The 15,676-nt window shown below is 37.0% G+C and overlaps 1 protein-coding gene across 4 annotated transcripts in view; it reads left to right on the forward strand.

Moving 5' to 3' along the window:
• The window catches only part of REV3L (REV3 like, DNA directed polymerase zeta catalytic subunit), a 190,888-nt gene extending 177,060 nt beyond the window's left edge, over positions 1 to 13,828 (forward strand). For all 4 annotated transcript variants that reach the window (XM_036871281.1, XM_036871282.1, XM_036871283.1 and 1 more), the window contains exons 28-32: positions 2,809 to 2,946; positions 4,764 to 4,954; positions 5,644 to 5,890; positions 8,221 to 8,430; positions 12,719 to 13,828. In XM_036871281.1, coding sequence (XP_036727176.1) covers positions 2,809 to 2,946; positions 4,764 to 4,954; positions 5,644 to 5,890; positions 8,221 to 8,430; positions 12,719 to 12,859 — 927 coding nt within the window. In that variant the 3' untranslated portion in view covers positions 12,860 to 13,828. The remainder of the gene's footprint in view (positions 1 to 2,808; positions 2,947 to 4,763; positions 4,955 to 5,643; positions 5,891 to 8,220; positions 8,431 to 12,718) is intronic.
• The last annotated feature ends 1,848 nt before the right edge of the window (positions 13,829 to 15,676 follow it).

Consider the following 15,676-nt stretch of genomic DNA (forward strand, 5'->3'; position numbering starts at 1 on the left):
GGTGCGGAGATGGATTGGAAAGAGGAGAATCTCAAGACAGGATGCCTCTTGCAACCTGTATATCCTGATGTAGTGAGATAAACTAGCGAAAATAAACAATTCAAGAGAAAATGGAAAGAAGGATAGGCAGGAGTTAAAAGTGGTTGATTTAGGAGAGCAGGTGTGGAAAAGATAAAAGAGGGAGAAGAGAATCAAAGATGACTCCCAAATGTTTATCATGCACCTACTCTGAAGCAAGAATTGTGCTAGAAGAGATTCAGAGAGGACTTGGATACGGTATCTGCCCTGAAGAGTGAGCATTCTAATTGCAGGGAGAGAGGGAAGAAAAATTAGAAGACAGAGCGATGATGAGTGCTATTCTAGAAGTATGTGTGTGATGCTGTGCACACTCAACCTATCTGGCAAAGTGAAGAGCATGGTGTCCTTAGAAAATAACACCAGACGTGAAAATTTCCCTGAGATAGATCACAGGCCTAAACATAAAAGCAAAAACTGCAAAACTTCTCAAAGAAAACAGACATTTGTTAAGAATTGTGATGCATATGTTCATGAATATCAGTCTGTAGTTTTTTTGTTTTTTTTTTCTTGTATTGTCTTTTTCTGGTTTGGGGACAGGAAAAAAAAAATCTGACCTCAGAAAATGAGTTGGAAGTGTTTCCTGTTCTACTTTCTGAAAGAAAAAGTGTGTAAAATTGGTACAATTTTTTCTTAAATGATTGGTAAAATTCATCAGTGAAGCAGTCTAGTCCTGAAATTTTATGGGGGGAAGGGATTTTCAATTACAAATTAAATATCTTTAATATATATTATTCAGGTTTTCTTCTCATGTCAGTTTTAAAACTTGTGATTGTCAAGGAGTTTGTCCATTTCTCCTAAGTTGTCAAATTTATTGGCATGAACTATTTATACTTCCTTATTGTGATTTTGATATCTGTAAAATCTTTAGTAACATCCCTCCTTTCACTTTTGATAATTTGTTTTTCCATTTTTTCCCCCCTGGATCATTCTAGCTAGTGGTTTATCCATTTATAGAACTTTCTGAAGAACCGTATCATTAATTTCCACTCTTTATTATCCCCTTCCTTACACTTACTTTGGGTTTAGTTTGCTTCTCTTTTCCTGTCTTCTTAATTTAGAAACTTGAATCATTGATTTTAAACAAAAAATTTTAATATAAGCGTTTAACGATAACAAATTTCTCTCAAAACACTACTTTAGCTTCAAATTTTGATATCTTGTGCTTTTATTATTATTCGTTTACTTCAGTGATAATGACCTGTAGGTTATTTAGAAGTGTGTTAAGTTCCAAATTTTTAAGGATATTCCAGACATCTTTTTGTTATTAATTTTAATTCCATTGTGGTCAAAGAACATAGTCTATATAATTTCAATGCTTTTAAGCTTGTTAAAGTTCAGTGTTTGGTCTAGCATATGGTCTCTTAGTGAATGTTCCCATGTGACCTTGAAAATCCCTGTGTATTCTGGTTATTGGGTGGAATGTTCTATAATGTCACTTAGGTTAACTGACAGTGTTGTTGAAGCCAACAACAATCTTACTCATTTTCTGTCAATTTCTAGAAGAGAGGTGCTAAAGTCTCCAAGTATAATCATAGATTTGCCTGTTTCCTCCTTTTAGTTCTGCCAGTTTCTATTTCATGCATTTTGAAGTTTTCTTATTAGGTGCATATACATTTATGGTTATGTATCTTCTTGACAAATTGATACTTTTATCTTTGATAATATTCCTTGTCTGGATATCTACTTTTTCTGATATTAATATAGCCACAACAGCTTTGTTTTGGTTAGTATTAACAAGTGTATCTTTTTTCTAACCTTTCTATGTCCTTATATTTAAAGTGGATTTCTAGTAGAAAGCGTATTGTTGTATCTTTTTGATGGGATCTAATCTGATCATTTCTGCCTTTTACAAGTTACATTTTTTACACCAATTTTTACACTTTATACACCATTTTTACACTTTTTACACCACTTACGTTTAGTGTGATTACTGATACAGCTTTGGGGCAGAGGAAAGGACCAATTTGGTAACATAAAAAGGGGTGGGGACACACACCCATTCATCCAGGAATTCCAATTCAAGGTGTTTATCCTGCGGATTTATCCATGCAAGGTTGTTCACTGGAACACTATTTGTAACTCCAAAAGATTGGAAACATCCTAAATAACCCATAGTAGGTAACTGGTTACAAAAATTATTATATCCTCATAAAGTGGACTGCTATGTAGCTACAAAACAAAATGAGCTTTCTGTGCAGGATGGAATGCTCTCCAAGATAAGTTATTAAATGAAATAAGCAAAGTGCAGAGTGATGTGGAAGGTAAGCTACTCTTATGTATATAAGTACATGTACTTAGATAGAATATTTCTGGAAGAATATACAGGAAATCAATCACCGGATGCCTCTGTGGAGGGGAAGGTAGACTTTTCATTGTATATTCTCTTATAACTTTTTAATTTGTACCATATGTAGGTGTTACTTAAAGTCATTTTTTAAATTGTTTAAAAAGATATGATTGATGACTTTGAGAGAGCAGTATCAGCTGAGGAAGGAGCAAAATTGATAGTGCAAGTAAAGGAGTGAGTGAGGAAGTAGAACAACTCACTTTGTGTGCTTTTACCTGCAAGTGTTGTCTCATTTTGTATCATGAATTCGTTGGGCCCTAAGCCACATTTAGAATTTTTTATAATTGACATCTGGTTAAAGAGAGAAAAAGGCATATAAAAATAAGATATTCATGGTTGGGAAAAAATGGTTATTGATAGACATTTTATTAATTTCATCACAGGTATATTTGCCCTGTGTCTTACAAACAAAAAAGAGGTATGTGGGTTACATGTATGAAACACTGGATCAAAAGGACCCAGTATTTGATGCAAAAGGAATAGAAACAGTCAGAAGAGATTCCTGCCCTGCTGTTTCTAAGGTAAGTTTTATCTATCTTGTTGTCATCTTTAAGAAATAAGTGTCTAGGAGTTCCCTGCTGGCACAGTGGTTAAGAATCCACCTGCCAACGCAGGGGACACGATTCGATCCGTGGTCCGGGAAGATCCCACATGCCGCAGAGCAACTTACGCCCGTGCGCCACAACTACTGAGCCTGCGTTCTAGAGCCTGAGAGCCACAGCTACTGAGCCCACATGCTGCAACTACTGAAGCCCATGTGCCCTAGAGCCCATGCGCCACAACTACTGAGCCTGCACGCTCTAGGACCCCGCGTGCCGCAACTCCCAAACCCGCATGCTGCAACTGCTGAAGCCCGCACACCTAGAGCCCGTGCTCCGCAACAAGAGAAGCCACCGCAATGAGAAGCCTGCACACAACAAAGAGCAGCCCCCGTTCGCCGCAACTAGAGAAAAGCACACGTGCAGCAACGAAGACCCCACGCAGCCAAAAAAATAATAATAATTTTAAAAAAGAAATAAGTGGCTAAAGAATCCAGTACAAATCCTTAAGCACATATCTAGGTGGAGGAACTATATAGCCTATATGACTATGTATAACTATAAGAGGAACTGTATGATTTTTTGAGAATTTCATTTCTAATGAAAACAACTTATTTAAGTCCTTAGTTTCTGATTTCTCCCACACCTTACCTTTTATCACAATTGCTAAAAACCAACACTTGAACTTGATAAAAATTTCCTGCCTAATCACCTAGAGATGATATGACATGTTATCATATGGCAACACCCAAAAGCTATGGAGCAGGATAAAGAGAAACTGAACAGAGAAATTTCATAAGTAATATAATCCATCCTAGATTAACTTAAATTCTGTTTACTTGGGTTACCAAATACAAGTTAGGGAGATTTCTGAACAATGGTAATATAAATTACCTAAATTTCTCAACCATAGTATCTTATATTTATTTTTTCTTTATTCAGGCCCAGATTCCTTCTATAACAAACCAAAAATAAATGGTATAAATGGAATAGCACTGTATACACTGAGTTTTACAAGAGCATTAAAAGCATAATAGATTGACTGATAGCAGCCTATTATGTCATATATAATATTATGTAAATTTGAGATATTTTTTAATACTAGTTTCTGGAAAAGATATCCAGTGCATTCTTCCTCTGAGGGAAGAACGGTGCCTTGGCTAAGTTAGCAACTTCTTGTGTAAATATGTATGGATTCCAGTACTCAGAATAAGATACAGAGCTTTCACCTGGAACTAATTTAAATTCATTCCACTGCATAAATCTCCTGCATGTCAGTCATTTTCTAGTAGAAATACTCCAGCCCAGAAAATTCTATCACAGTTAGTATATATTTACTGACACTATAAAAAGGCAAAAAGACTGACTTTATTTCACTGCTTGGTGATGTTTAAACTTCTCCCTGTCCACCTGAATCCAGCCCTTTCTGTAATAGGGTAAATAAAAAATAATACATGAAATGATGTCTGGCTTTTTGTGCCTGGAGTGCTCTTGGCTATTTAGGACAACTTAAATGTTTCATGTGGCTCATCACACACAGCAAATGTTTCATCTGCATGTCATTCCGATATGATTTTCCTCAAACTACATAATATTCTATTTTTAGAAATCACAAGTTAAATAAAGTCTCCAAAATATTTTCCAGTTTCAATAATTTTTATTATCCAGTCATTGTAAATAGCAGATTGTTCAGACAGATCAGCAAGTTTCAGTAATTACGTAACTGAAAGTATAACAGTAATGATGAAATATATTGGGGGATATTTTATCCTTATGAGCATATCCATTTTTTTTTAAAGATACTTGAGCGTTCTCTGAAGCTGCTATTTGAAACAAGAGATATAAGTTTAATTAAACAGTATGTTCAACGACAATGTATGAAGCTTCTGGAAGGAAAGGCCAGCATACAAGATTTTATCTTTGCAAAGGAATACAGAGGAAGTGCCTCTTACAAACCTGGCGCATGTGTGCCAGCCCTGGAACTTACAAGGTAATGATGCGCACAACAGCACAACCCCCAATACCTAGTAAGTGTTGTCCTGGGATTCGGAATGGTTTGGAGTAGATGAAAAGACACCCAGTCCGCAGGCACAGATACACAATTGTCTATTCCCCTGCCCACGTGAAGTCTCGCTAAAGTGAGTGGGTGACCCCCATACGTTGCAAGTTCTAAAGAAGAAGAAAGAGCTCCTCTTCTGGCCTTCCCTGCAGAAACTAAATTCAGTGAAATTGTAATCTGTTACAGAGCTAGAATTGATTGTTTTTCCCATATCAGAATCACTAGGTAGTCCCTTAATTTTGATCTACAAAAGCACTGAGATGGTATCGTTCTAGAATCAGATCATCTCTCTAATCAGCTAAATTTTATCTTCCATTATTAGATTTACAATAGTTAATTCTTACTCTTAGGGGATAGAAAACAGTTTAAGGTAGCTGATATCTGCCAACTCATATCGTTCTCCATGTAACAGTAATTTACAAAGTAAGTTTTATTAAACTCTTACAGCATATCCACTTGGTGCCAACTAAGTCAAGTGTATATAGTTGTCGAAAAAGTTACTTGAAGGTTCCCCTTGTCGATTTCTCATGGTTTCATTATTGTTTAATTCTCATTTAATTTTCTGGAAAGATGCCTTCCATGACAGTCTTTGAGTGACTGTTTTATCTGGATTTAAATAGGAAAATGCTTACTTATGATCGGCGCTCTGAGCCTCGAGTTGGGGAACGAGTGCCATATGTCATCATTTATGGGACCCCCGGAGTACCACTCATCCAGCTGGTAAGGCGCCCAGTGGAAGTCCTGCAGGACCCGACTCTGAGACTGAATGCCACTTACTATATCACCAAGCAAATCCTTCCACCCCTGGCAAGAATCTTCTCACTTATTGGTATTGATGTCTTCAACTGGTATCATGAATTACCAAGGGTAAGCCTACTAAATAGTACCTGTGCTATGACTCTAGAGAGAGAATTCACTTAAAATTTTCAGTAGAACTAAAGATTTTATTTACATGCTATCAGAGCAAAGCAAATGCTTTATTATCCTATGCCAACAAAGGTGCTACATTTTTCTGGTTTGGTTTTCTACAAACACCTTCCCAGCTTCTGTCAGATTGGCCAAATTATAGAAGATTAAAATAAATCCAACAACTACTTCAATGGTAAACACGTAACTATAAAATAACTCAAAGCAGCTAATAAAAATTAAAGGAGAGCAGAAAATCCCTTCAAAATGGGTGTTTAAGAAATGTATAGGATGTTGGGGCTTCCCTGGTGGTGCAGTGGTTGAGAATCTGCCTGCCAATGCAGGGGACACGGGTTCGAGCCCTGGTCTGGGAAGATCCCACATGCCGCGGAGCAACTAGGCCCGTGAGCCACAACTACTGAGCCTGCGCGTCTGGAGCCTGTGCTCTGCAACAAGAGAGGCCGCGATAGAGGCCCGCGCACTGCGATGAAGAGTGGCCCCCACTTGCCGCAACTAGAGAAAGCCCTCGCACAGAAACGAAGACCCAACACAGCCATAAATAAATAATTTAAAAAAAAAAAAAAGAAAGAAATGTATAGGATATAGTAGCTAGACATAGTCCTGCAGAAACCAGACTAAGGAAATAATGTTAAAATAGCATTTTACTAAAGTAAAACATGCAATGTGGAATCTTACCAAAGGGAGTTTTGCTTGTACTCTTTTTTTCTTAGTTTACCCATTAGAAGCCTGAAGGAACGATTTGTGGTTCTGTAATAATCTGGGATACCTTACTCTAGGAGAGTAGCAGTTGTTATCTGATGTTTAGAATTAGATCTGCTGTCATTTGCTCAGACTATGAAAGGCTGAGCGTATTCAGGAAAACTGATAAAAGTTGATACTTAAATTATTTTTACTTTCTCAGTAAGCACTTAGGGCCTCACGGAAAAGAATAAGCTGGGAAGCTGAGGTTGAAGCTGTGCTTCAGAGAATCTGTGCTGGCCAACATCTGTAATGCTGTGTCCTGGCTCTACGCCACAAAGCTATTACTATTTTTCATTTCATCACCAGCAAGAATGTTAAAACAATGGCATTTATAAAAGGCTGACCTAATAACTTTTATGCAGAGTGACTTATAAGACAGCAAGGGAGTACACCAAGGGTACGATTGTAAGATGATAATGTTATTTCAGTGTGAAAAACAGTATCAGAAGACATCTCTGAAACCAGTATTACTTCAAATGAGGAATGCTTAGGTAACATGTATCTAATTTCATTTGAAATGTTCCAGGTTTACTTTTGCTTGAATTTTGCACCTTACTGCCTAACAAGTTATTTTTAACCTTCCACTTACCTTGCTTCCATGGCCCAAATTGTGCAGCCTTAAACAGTATCTACTCTCAACCTGAATTTCTTCCTTTGTCCTCTGTGATCTCCATTGCCCCATATGATCTCATACATCTACATATCTCAACCAAAAAACTGAGTGACAGGGATTTCCCTGGTGGTGCAGTGGTTGAGAATCCGCCTGCCAATGCACAGGACACAGGACACGGGTTTGATCCCTGGTCCGGGAAGATCCCACACGCCACGGAGCAACTAAGCCCATGCACCACAACTACTGAAGCCTGAGCACCTAGAGCCCATGCTCCACAACAAGAGAAGCCACCGCAGTAAGAAGCCCACGCACTGCAACGAAGAGTAGCCCCCGCTCGCCGCAACTAGAGAAAGCCCGTGCACAGCAACAAAGACCCAACGCAGCCAAAAATAAATAAATTTTTTAAAAAACAAAAAACTGAGTGACAGGAGACTATTTTTCTTTTTTATTGAAGTATAATTGACATACAATCTGGTATTAGTTTCAAGTGTACGACATAGTGGTTTGACGTTTATATACATTATGAGATGATCACCATGATAAAGTCTAGTTATCTGTTACCATTTAAATTTATTATAATATTATTAACTATATTTCCTATTCTGTATATTATATCCCAGTGACTTACTTATTTTATAACTGGAAGTTTGTGCCTCTTGAGACTATTTTTTTCCCAAAAAACAAAAACAAAACAATATTATCTGATGATATTAAGGTGTAAAGGAAGGACTTTGTTCGTTTCTGTAGCCCCATTGCCTAGAACAGTGCCTGACATATAGTAGCTATTCAGTATTTGTTGAACAAATGAAATAATGCCTTAGTAAACCTGTAATTAGCATGAGAATAGCCACTCTGCTATGAAGCTGGCTCAGACTTATTTCTGAATTGATGTTTTTCTGAACTGTTGTTTTTATAGATCCAGAAAGCCACCAGCTCCTCTCGAAGTGAACCTGAAGGGCGGAAAGGCACTATCTCACAGTATTTTACTACCTTACACTGTCCTGTGTGTGATGACCTGACTCAGCACGGCATCTGTAGTAACTGTCGCAGCCAACCTCAGCATGTTGCAGTCATCCTCAACCAAGAAATTCGAGAGTTGGAACGTCAGCAGGAACAACTTGTAAAGGTACAACCTTGTTCAAAAGACCCAGAATCCCAAGCAATCTGATTCTTCAGGGAAATGTAGTCAACTCTTGAGGGAGGTGTAGTGTAAGGTGTGAAACTGGTGTGAAAGTGGAATAAGGATTCTAAGTTAATAAACTTCCTAAAATCCTAAAAATATCATAATTGAACTAAACTATTAAAAATGGCTAAATTTGTTTTATAATTTAGTTTTAGTTTTTATAGAATAGTGTATTATGTTCATTAGAACCATAGAACTACAATGTCCAGCCACCCAATTTCTTTTATAATAGTATTTCTAAAAAAGAAAGAAAGTACTAATTGCTTTGTCTACCACATCTACTTACCATTCTCATAAAAATCTGGTTTTCCTAGAGAATTGCTAGTAAACTTGGAAGGTTTGCAATTCTGAGAGTCAAGATAGAAAATTAACAGTTAACATGATTGAATCTTCCTGTCTGCCAGAGGCTGGCTGTTCTAGGCCCTCTTACAGAAGAGTAAACTGACACAGAGAGATTAAGTAATTTGCCCCATGTTCCACTGGTAATAAGCAGCTGAGGTGGGATACAGACATAAAATGTAGAGATAATTTTTCAAATGTGGAATTCCAGCAGAAATAAACAATAGGAATCTCTTGAAATAAGTTAGAAAATTAAATCTAAAGAAAAAATATTATAGCACATTTTTTTTAAGTAGTATATTTCTTAAAGGACTGATTATATCTTCTTATACCATCATGTTTCAAGTTACAATTTTAGCTTTCAGGCGAGAGAATAACAATTTTGCGGTGGAGTTTGTTTTGTTTTGTCTTTAGAAGAGCAATATATAAGGTTATTGGAGTGTTTTAAAACCAACCACATAATTGAGAGGCAGTGTGATATAGTAGAAAATGAATCAAGCTGATAATAAGAACATCAGGATTCCAGTCTGGACTTCATAGTATTGGCCATGTCCTCTGGCCCCCGTTTTCTCAGAATGTGGGTTGATGCTCTTTCCTAGGTCCTATCTAGCTCTATCATTGTGAATTCTCCTAAACGATCACTCCTGGCAGCTCGTCTGCTCACATGCCTAATGTAATCCAACCACCAGTATGTAAAGGCCAGGTTCTACACCATGCCCCTCAAGGTAAAAAGGCTTTTGAACCAAGTCAGAGTATCCACAACCTCCTAGGAGGACAACCTAGCTGCCACACAGTTGAAAAGGGAGAGAAGCCATCTCTTGGGAGACTAGGCTCTTAGAATAGAAGGATGATTAAGGACTGGTAAAGTATACACTGTTTCCTCTGCACCATTCTAGCTGCTATTCTGCACTGGCAGAAAACTCTTAAGTTGTATAGTGTATAGCCAGTCATCCAGAATGCATTAAACAGATTTCATTAAGGACAGTAAGATCTCAAAGTATGATTATATTGATGCAACCACAGAAGCCTAGCTTACTGAAATGATAAAGTGACTTTTCCCTCTCCTAAATAGTTGTTAAGCACGCTCACTTTTCTCCTTCCCTTCTGTTACCATCCTAGTCCAGTGCACTGACCACATAATTCCTTTTGTATTACCATCCGAGTCCATCCTAGTCCTGTTACCATTATCTCTCCCCAGACTCCTGCAACAGCCTCCTACCCTGACCCCCCGCCATCCTGTCCATTCTCAACACTAGCTCGAGCTTCCCCACCGAAGAGAAAGTGAGCCCAGTGAGGGCAGAGGCCCTGCCCTTCCCTTGCTGAGTTGGCTGTGCCTAGCACGGAGTCCAGCCCATGGTGGGTCGTACATGTATTAAATGAAGAAACAGCTTCTTGCTGAATGCACAGTTAAAGCAGCAGTAAGTCTCTGGAGTGATGGCCAACCAATTTTCAGCCACTCTGTCCCAGTTTTTGTACCACTTTGTACTAGTGGTTCTGGTTAGTACAACCACTAGTCACTGGGTGACCCCAGCTTCTGTTTTTTAGGTTACTACCCCAATGGCAGCAACCAGCCCTCATAGAAAATTCCCTAGTTGGCGTCTAGTACAAGGTGCAAACATGGGCAGGACCTCCAGAGCTCCACTGACATCAGAGGCTGTAAGTGGCCTCCTCCCTGGACCTTACTGTCTTCTGCCCCCAGCAACATGCACTACGCTAGTTGGTGCCATCAATTTAACCAGAACCTTCCTTCAATATTAGGTCTTCTTATAAAAATGCAGTTTTAAAAGTAACGCTGTTTAAAATAAGGATGGTTCATCATCTTTAAAGAGATATTTTAACTTTAGGATTGTTTTTTTCCTAAGAGAATTAAAATGTGTGTCTCCTGTGCACTAAATAATCTGTAGCAATTTTCATAAAGCAGAAATTACAGGAGATAAAATGAGAAATTGTCAGAAACATTAGTAATAGATTTGATACACCTCTCTCAGCCCAAGACCAGTCAAGTGATCAGAAATCAGTACAATTATTAAAGATCTAAACAACATTATAAGATAGACCTTTTGATTATATATCAAAGTCTGTAACCCAGCATTAGAAACTATACCTTCTTTTCAAGTGTTCATGGAATGTTAAAAAATTGAACATATTTTAGTCTATAAAGAAAACCTTAATAAACTTCAGAAAGTTGAAATATTACAAACATTTTATCAATACAATTCTATAAAGCTAGTAGTTAATTATAAACTCAGAAAACAAAATGATCCTTCTACTTGGAAATTTTAACACTCCCTGTTAAACAAACAACACATATAAGATTCTAGACAACCATAGCAGATCTCAAAGAAAAGTTCATCAACTTAAACACTTTTAATAATAAACATTAAAAAATGAACTTAAGCATCTGACTGAAAATTTTTTAAAAAACAAGAAAATAAGCCAAAGGATAGCAAAAAGAAAGAATCAATAAATATTAAAGCAGTTTTTGTTTTTGTTTTATGTTTGCTAAAATGTAAGTTTCCAGGTTGTGGTGTTTAAAGTTTTAAACGTAAGCTGCTCGGGGTTTAAATCACCAGTAAAGGATCTTGAAACTAAACATTGCGTTAAATTGAGTGAGGCAAGTAATTCCATCCTGGTTTATTTATCAGGCAAGCACAGCGAGTGCATAAATATTTATCAGTTTGTCCTGGCACCTGAACGTAGCTGCAGTACATAGAGCTGCAGTGCAGACATTCCATATTTGGGAGTAGGTTTGAGTCTCTTGGCAGAGATCTAACTGGTGAAAGTCTTCAGAGGAGAACAGCACACTTACTCTTCAAGAGAGCACGCTGAAGTACAGGGCTCTCAGTAGTTTGCTTGTGGCAGTATCATAATACTGGATACGGTAACCAGTGTGCTCAGAAAAACTGGCCTTTCAATTGACTGGAAGATACTGGCGCAAAGAACAAAGATTTTTTGCCCTGTGAGACCTCTAAAACAGAAGCTCTTAGATACAGATCAGAGAATTAAGTAGAGCAGATCTGATTTTATGGTAGCTGCTATTTGCTATCCCTTTTTTTAATCACTTGGATACACTATTCACATAAAAAATCAGCATATATTTTCTTGACCCTTGGGGCCCTCACTAGTAGCCTTTAATGTTTTTCATGTTGTATCAGTTTTTTAAACTGTATGTATAACTTGAGACTTTATATATTAAAATCTGATCACTGGGTAAGACATTATTATGATTTATTATTTTCCTTTAGATCAGATCTCATTATACATCAGAATCACCTGAGAGCCCTAAAATGTACAGATTCTTAGGCTTTTATGCCCAGAGATCCTGATTCATTGGTCTGGGATGGGGCTGAGGCATTAGTCTATTTTTAGGTTCATGTATATAGCCAGCGTTGAAACTACTAGTCTAGACTACTACTTTCAAATTCACATGCTTTGATTTTTTTTTTTTCCATACTAGCATTTTCTCTTCTGAAATAAGAAAGTGGGTAACTTTTTTATGATTGGCATACAAAACATTTAATATGAGTAACTTGAAAAAATAGTGTACATAGCACATTTAAGAGACAGTCTTTGAACAGTAATTGGGTAGCCTATTATGTGGATGTTAATATAATAGGATTCTACCATAAATGAAATTTGATCTCTGGGATGAAATGAATCCTTAGGGAATTTTGTGCTCTGTGGTTTGTGAAATAATATCCTTTAGAAATGTCTCAACTTAGGGTTGGCTATGCTTCAAAGAGATGAAAATTAATGAAACTTTCTGTAATATGTGCCATATGTCTGCCTGTAATCTGTGGTGGGTCACAAAGGAGGGATTATAAAAGTTTGTTGTTTATACATCTAGATAGAAACTTTCCTATCATTTGATGTACTCCTCTTGTACTTTCAGATATGCAAGAACTGTACAGGTTGCCTTGATCGACATATCCCGTGTGTTTCTCTGAACTGCCCAGTACTTTACAAACTCTCCCGAGTAAATAGAGAATTATCCAAGGCACCATATCTCCGGCAATTACTAGACCAGTTTTAAATTGTCAATATCACAGAATTCCAGGTGCTATTTTTTTCAGTGTTTACCACTAAACTGTTGTGCATGGTGCTTTTTCAACTTTCATCAAGTCAAGTCAAGTATGTTCATTGTCTGTCTGTTATCTGAAGACTATGAAGACTTTTATGCTGAGTTAAAAATTGTACTTGTTGATCTCTGAATAGCTCACTTCTTACAGTGTACAAACCCCTCATCCTTTCCCCTTTTCAACATTGTTTTATAATGCAGGTGTCGAATTTGCTACGGTATGCGTAACATCTTGTAAATCCATTTGAGTAGATTATGTTTACTTCCCTGTGGAAGGAGCACTGAAAACCTTTAAAAAACATTCGTGTTTTCCTTGAACTGTCTGTATCAAGACGTGTTATCCATTCACTTTATAATTTTGACTGCGAAATATTTTGTAAATACACTTTTTTACTTTTCAAACTAAGTAAAATAATGTGCAATGAATTTTATACAAATGATTTTCAAGTTGTTTGGTATATATTTCCTCTAGGTTTTGCTTGACTCAGAGTAGAGTTGTTATTTTGATCAAACTGTGCAAACAATAGTACCATGTGTAGCATTTTGAAACATTATTTTCTAAAACCGCTGTCTTGCTTTAGCTATTAATGGGGCATTGTGAGGAACTGTGCAAAGACTTTTTTGTTACAAACCTGTGGGCCTGTTGCAATACTTTAAAAATAAAAAATTTTATTCCATTTTTGCTTGTTTTGTATAGACATTTCTATTGCTTCTAAATATGCTTAAAATATTTTCTTTCCTTATGTACTGTACAGTTAATCTTATTTGCCATCATCTTGAACACAAAATGTGTATTTAGAATATTTGTATAACTGTATAAAATAAAAAAGGAATTATGTGGTCAGTGCATTGTTTTCTAAACTGGAAATCATTGTTTTAAAAGTTAATAATGGAAACCATATTAAAATTGAATAAACTACGAAATACAGCAGTGTGGTTTTATCTTGCTATAAATAGAATGATCTTCATCTATTTTATAAGCCTACATTAGTTACATCCTCCCTACCTTCTCTGAATTTTAATGAGGTAAATTTAACTCGTTATATACTAATTGATGTTGCAATTCCCTAACCAAAACTTTAAGATTTTTTTTTTTTAAATGGGAGCAAAAGTAGTCTAGGAAATGTTTAGCTCTCATGCATGTTCATATTCATTTAGATAGATAGTAATTAATTTTGAAGCCAAGACTTTCCAACAGGAAAGCAAAAATTTTATTAGTACTTTTTTAAAACTTAATGCCAGGACTTCCCTGGTGGCACAGTGGTTAAGAATCTGCCTGCCAAAGCAGGAGACACAGGTTCGAGCCCTGGTCCAGGAAGATCCCAGAAGATCCCACATGCTGCGGAGCAACTAAGCCTGCGTGCCACAACTACTGAAGCCCGTGCACCTAAAGCCTGTGCTCTCCGCAACAAGAGAAGCCACCGCAATGAGAAGCCTGCTCACTGCAACTAGAGAAAGCCCGCACACAGCAACAAAGACCCAACACAGCCAAAAATAAATATTTATATTTTAAAAAATCTTAATGCCAATATTTTCAATAGAAAAAAATTAATTTTAAGATAGAAAGCTCATCTGGTTATGCACCAGAAGTAGGTCTAGGTACTGCCGAATTCAGTACTTCCAAATATTGGGATTTGTTTTCTGAAAATTATATGGTAAATATGTAGTCAAAGAGATATATAATTCATGTCTGCACATATTTCTCCTAAGCCCTGTGGAGACATCATAAATCGCCACTTCTGTGGATCTTTTTTTGTTTGGGAGTCTAGAGCTAGTCCTTAGAATTAGGATTTTCTTACCTTTGCATGGGTGGCCATTGATGAACTTATCTATTACTTTCCCTTTTCTAAGTTCTGTGTTATCAGGACTTCCACTTATATCTTTCTCATCAGTATAGCTAGACACTATTCTCAACAGAATAATCATTCTTAACCTCTTTATAATTGGACATAGCCAAACTAGCAAATGGTTATTCAATACTAGTGCCCAAAACAAGCTCAAAACTAGTTTTAAGCACTTAGCATATCTCTGGTTCCCTTTTGTGCAGGGAAATGCCTCCCTTCTAACCCTGTCCTCAGAGTCTGTAGCCTAACTGCCTTTTAATGAGATGCATCTGCTGTTTCAGTAACTGTCACCAGTGAGGGTGCTGAAACATGGACCTATTTTACCAAAAAATATTTTATAAGAAGCTTCCAGTATACTTTCATAATTATTTCCCCTCCCTTTTAGAACAGCTATTAATAAAGTTTTGTGTTTCACCCAGACCAGAAAAAAAAAAAGTTCATTTTCTGAGTAATGCTAAAGAAATAATCTCATTAAACATTCCCTTAAGGTTGTTAAAACATCATTTTCTCTCATTCTGACCACTTCCCACCAACGTGCTTCCCTAGGTGTGAAGTATTAACAAAAACTACTTACAACTCTAGCTCCCCTCTTCACTCCCACAGAGGTCCCAGTCAACAGTGGGAAAGAGGCAGATGCTGAGCCATGTAATACTAATTCTACGTGAACTTCAATTTTCTAATAGTGTCTGTGAAGAAGGCCAAAACGTTGGGGAAAAACATTAAAATGTGAACAGAAGAGCAGTTATAAAGAATTCTTAGAGGAGGTAGTCCTGTGAGGGCTGGAGAGTTTGTAGACTGTATTCAGCCCTGCCAACTGTCACATGACATGACCTCACTAGTCTCAGAAGAAGCACGTTCCCTGCCATCAAGAATGCTGCCCTTCCAGAGCTGTATTTTATACTAGCAGAGTCTTGCTGCTGAATAATCT

This window comes from Balaenoptera musculus, chromosome 12 (assembly GCF_009873245.2).
Source record: "Balaenoptera musculus isolate JJ_BM4_2016_0621 chromosome 12, mBalMus1.pri.v3, whole genome shotgun sequence".
Taxonomy (NCBI): domain Eukaryota; kingdom Metazoa; phylum Chordata; class Mammalia; order Artiodactyla; family Balaenopteridae; genus Balaenoptera; species Balaenoptera musculus.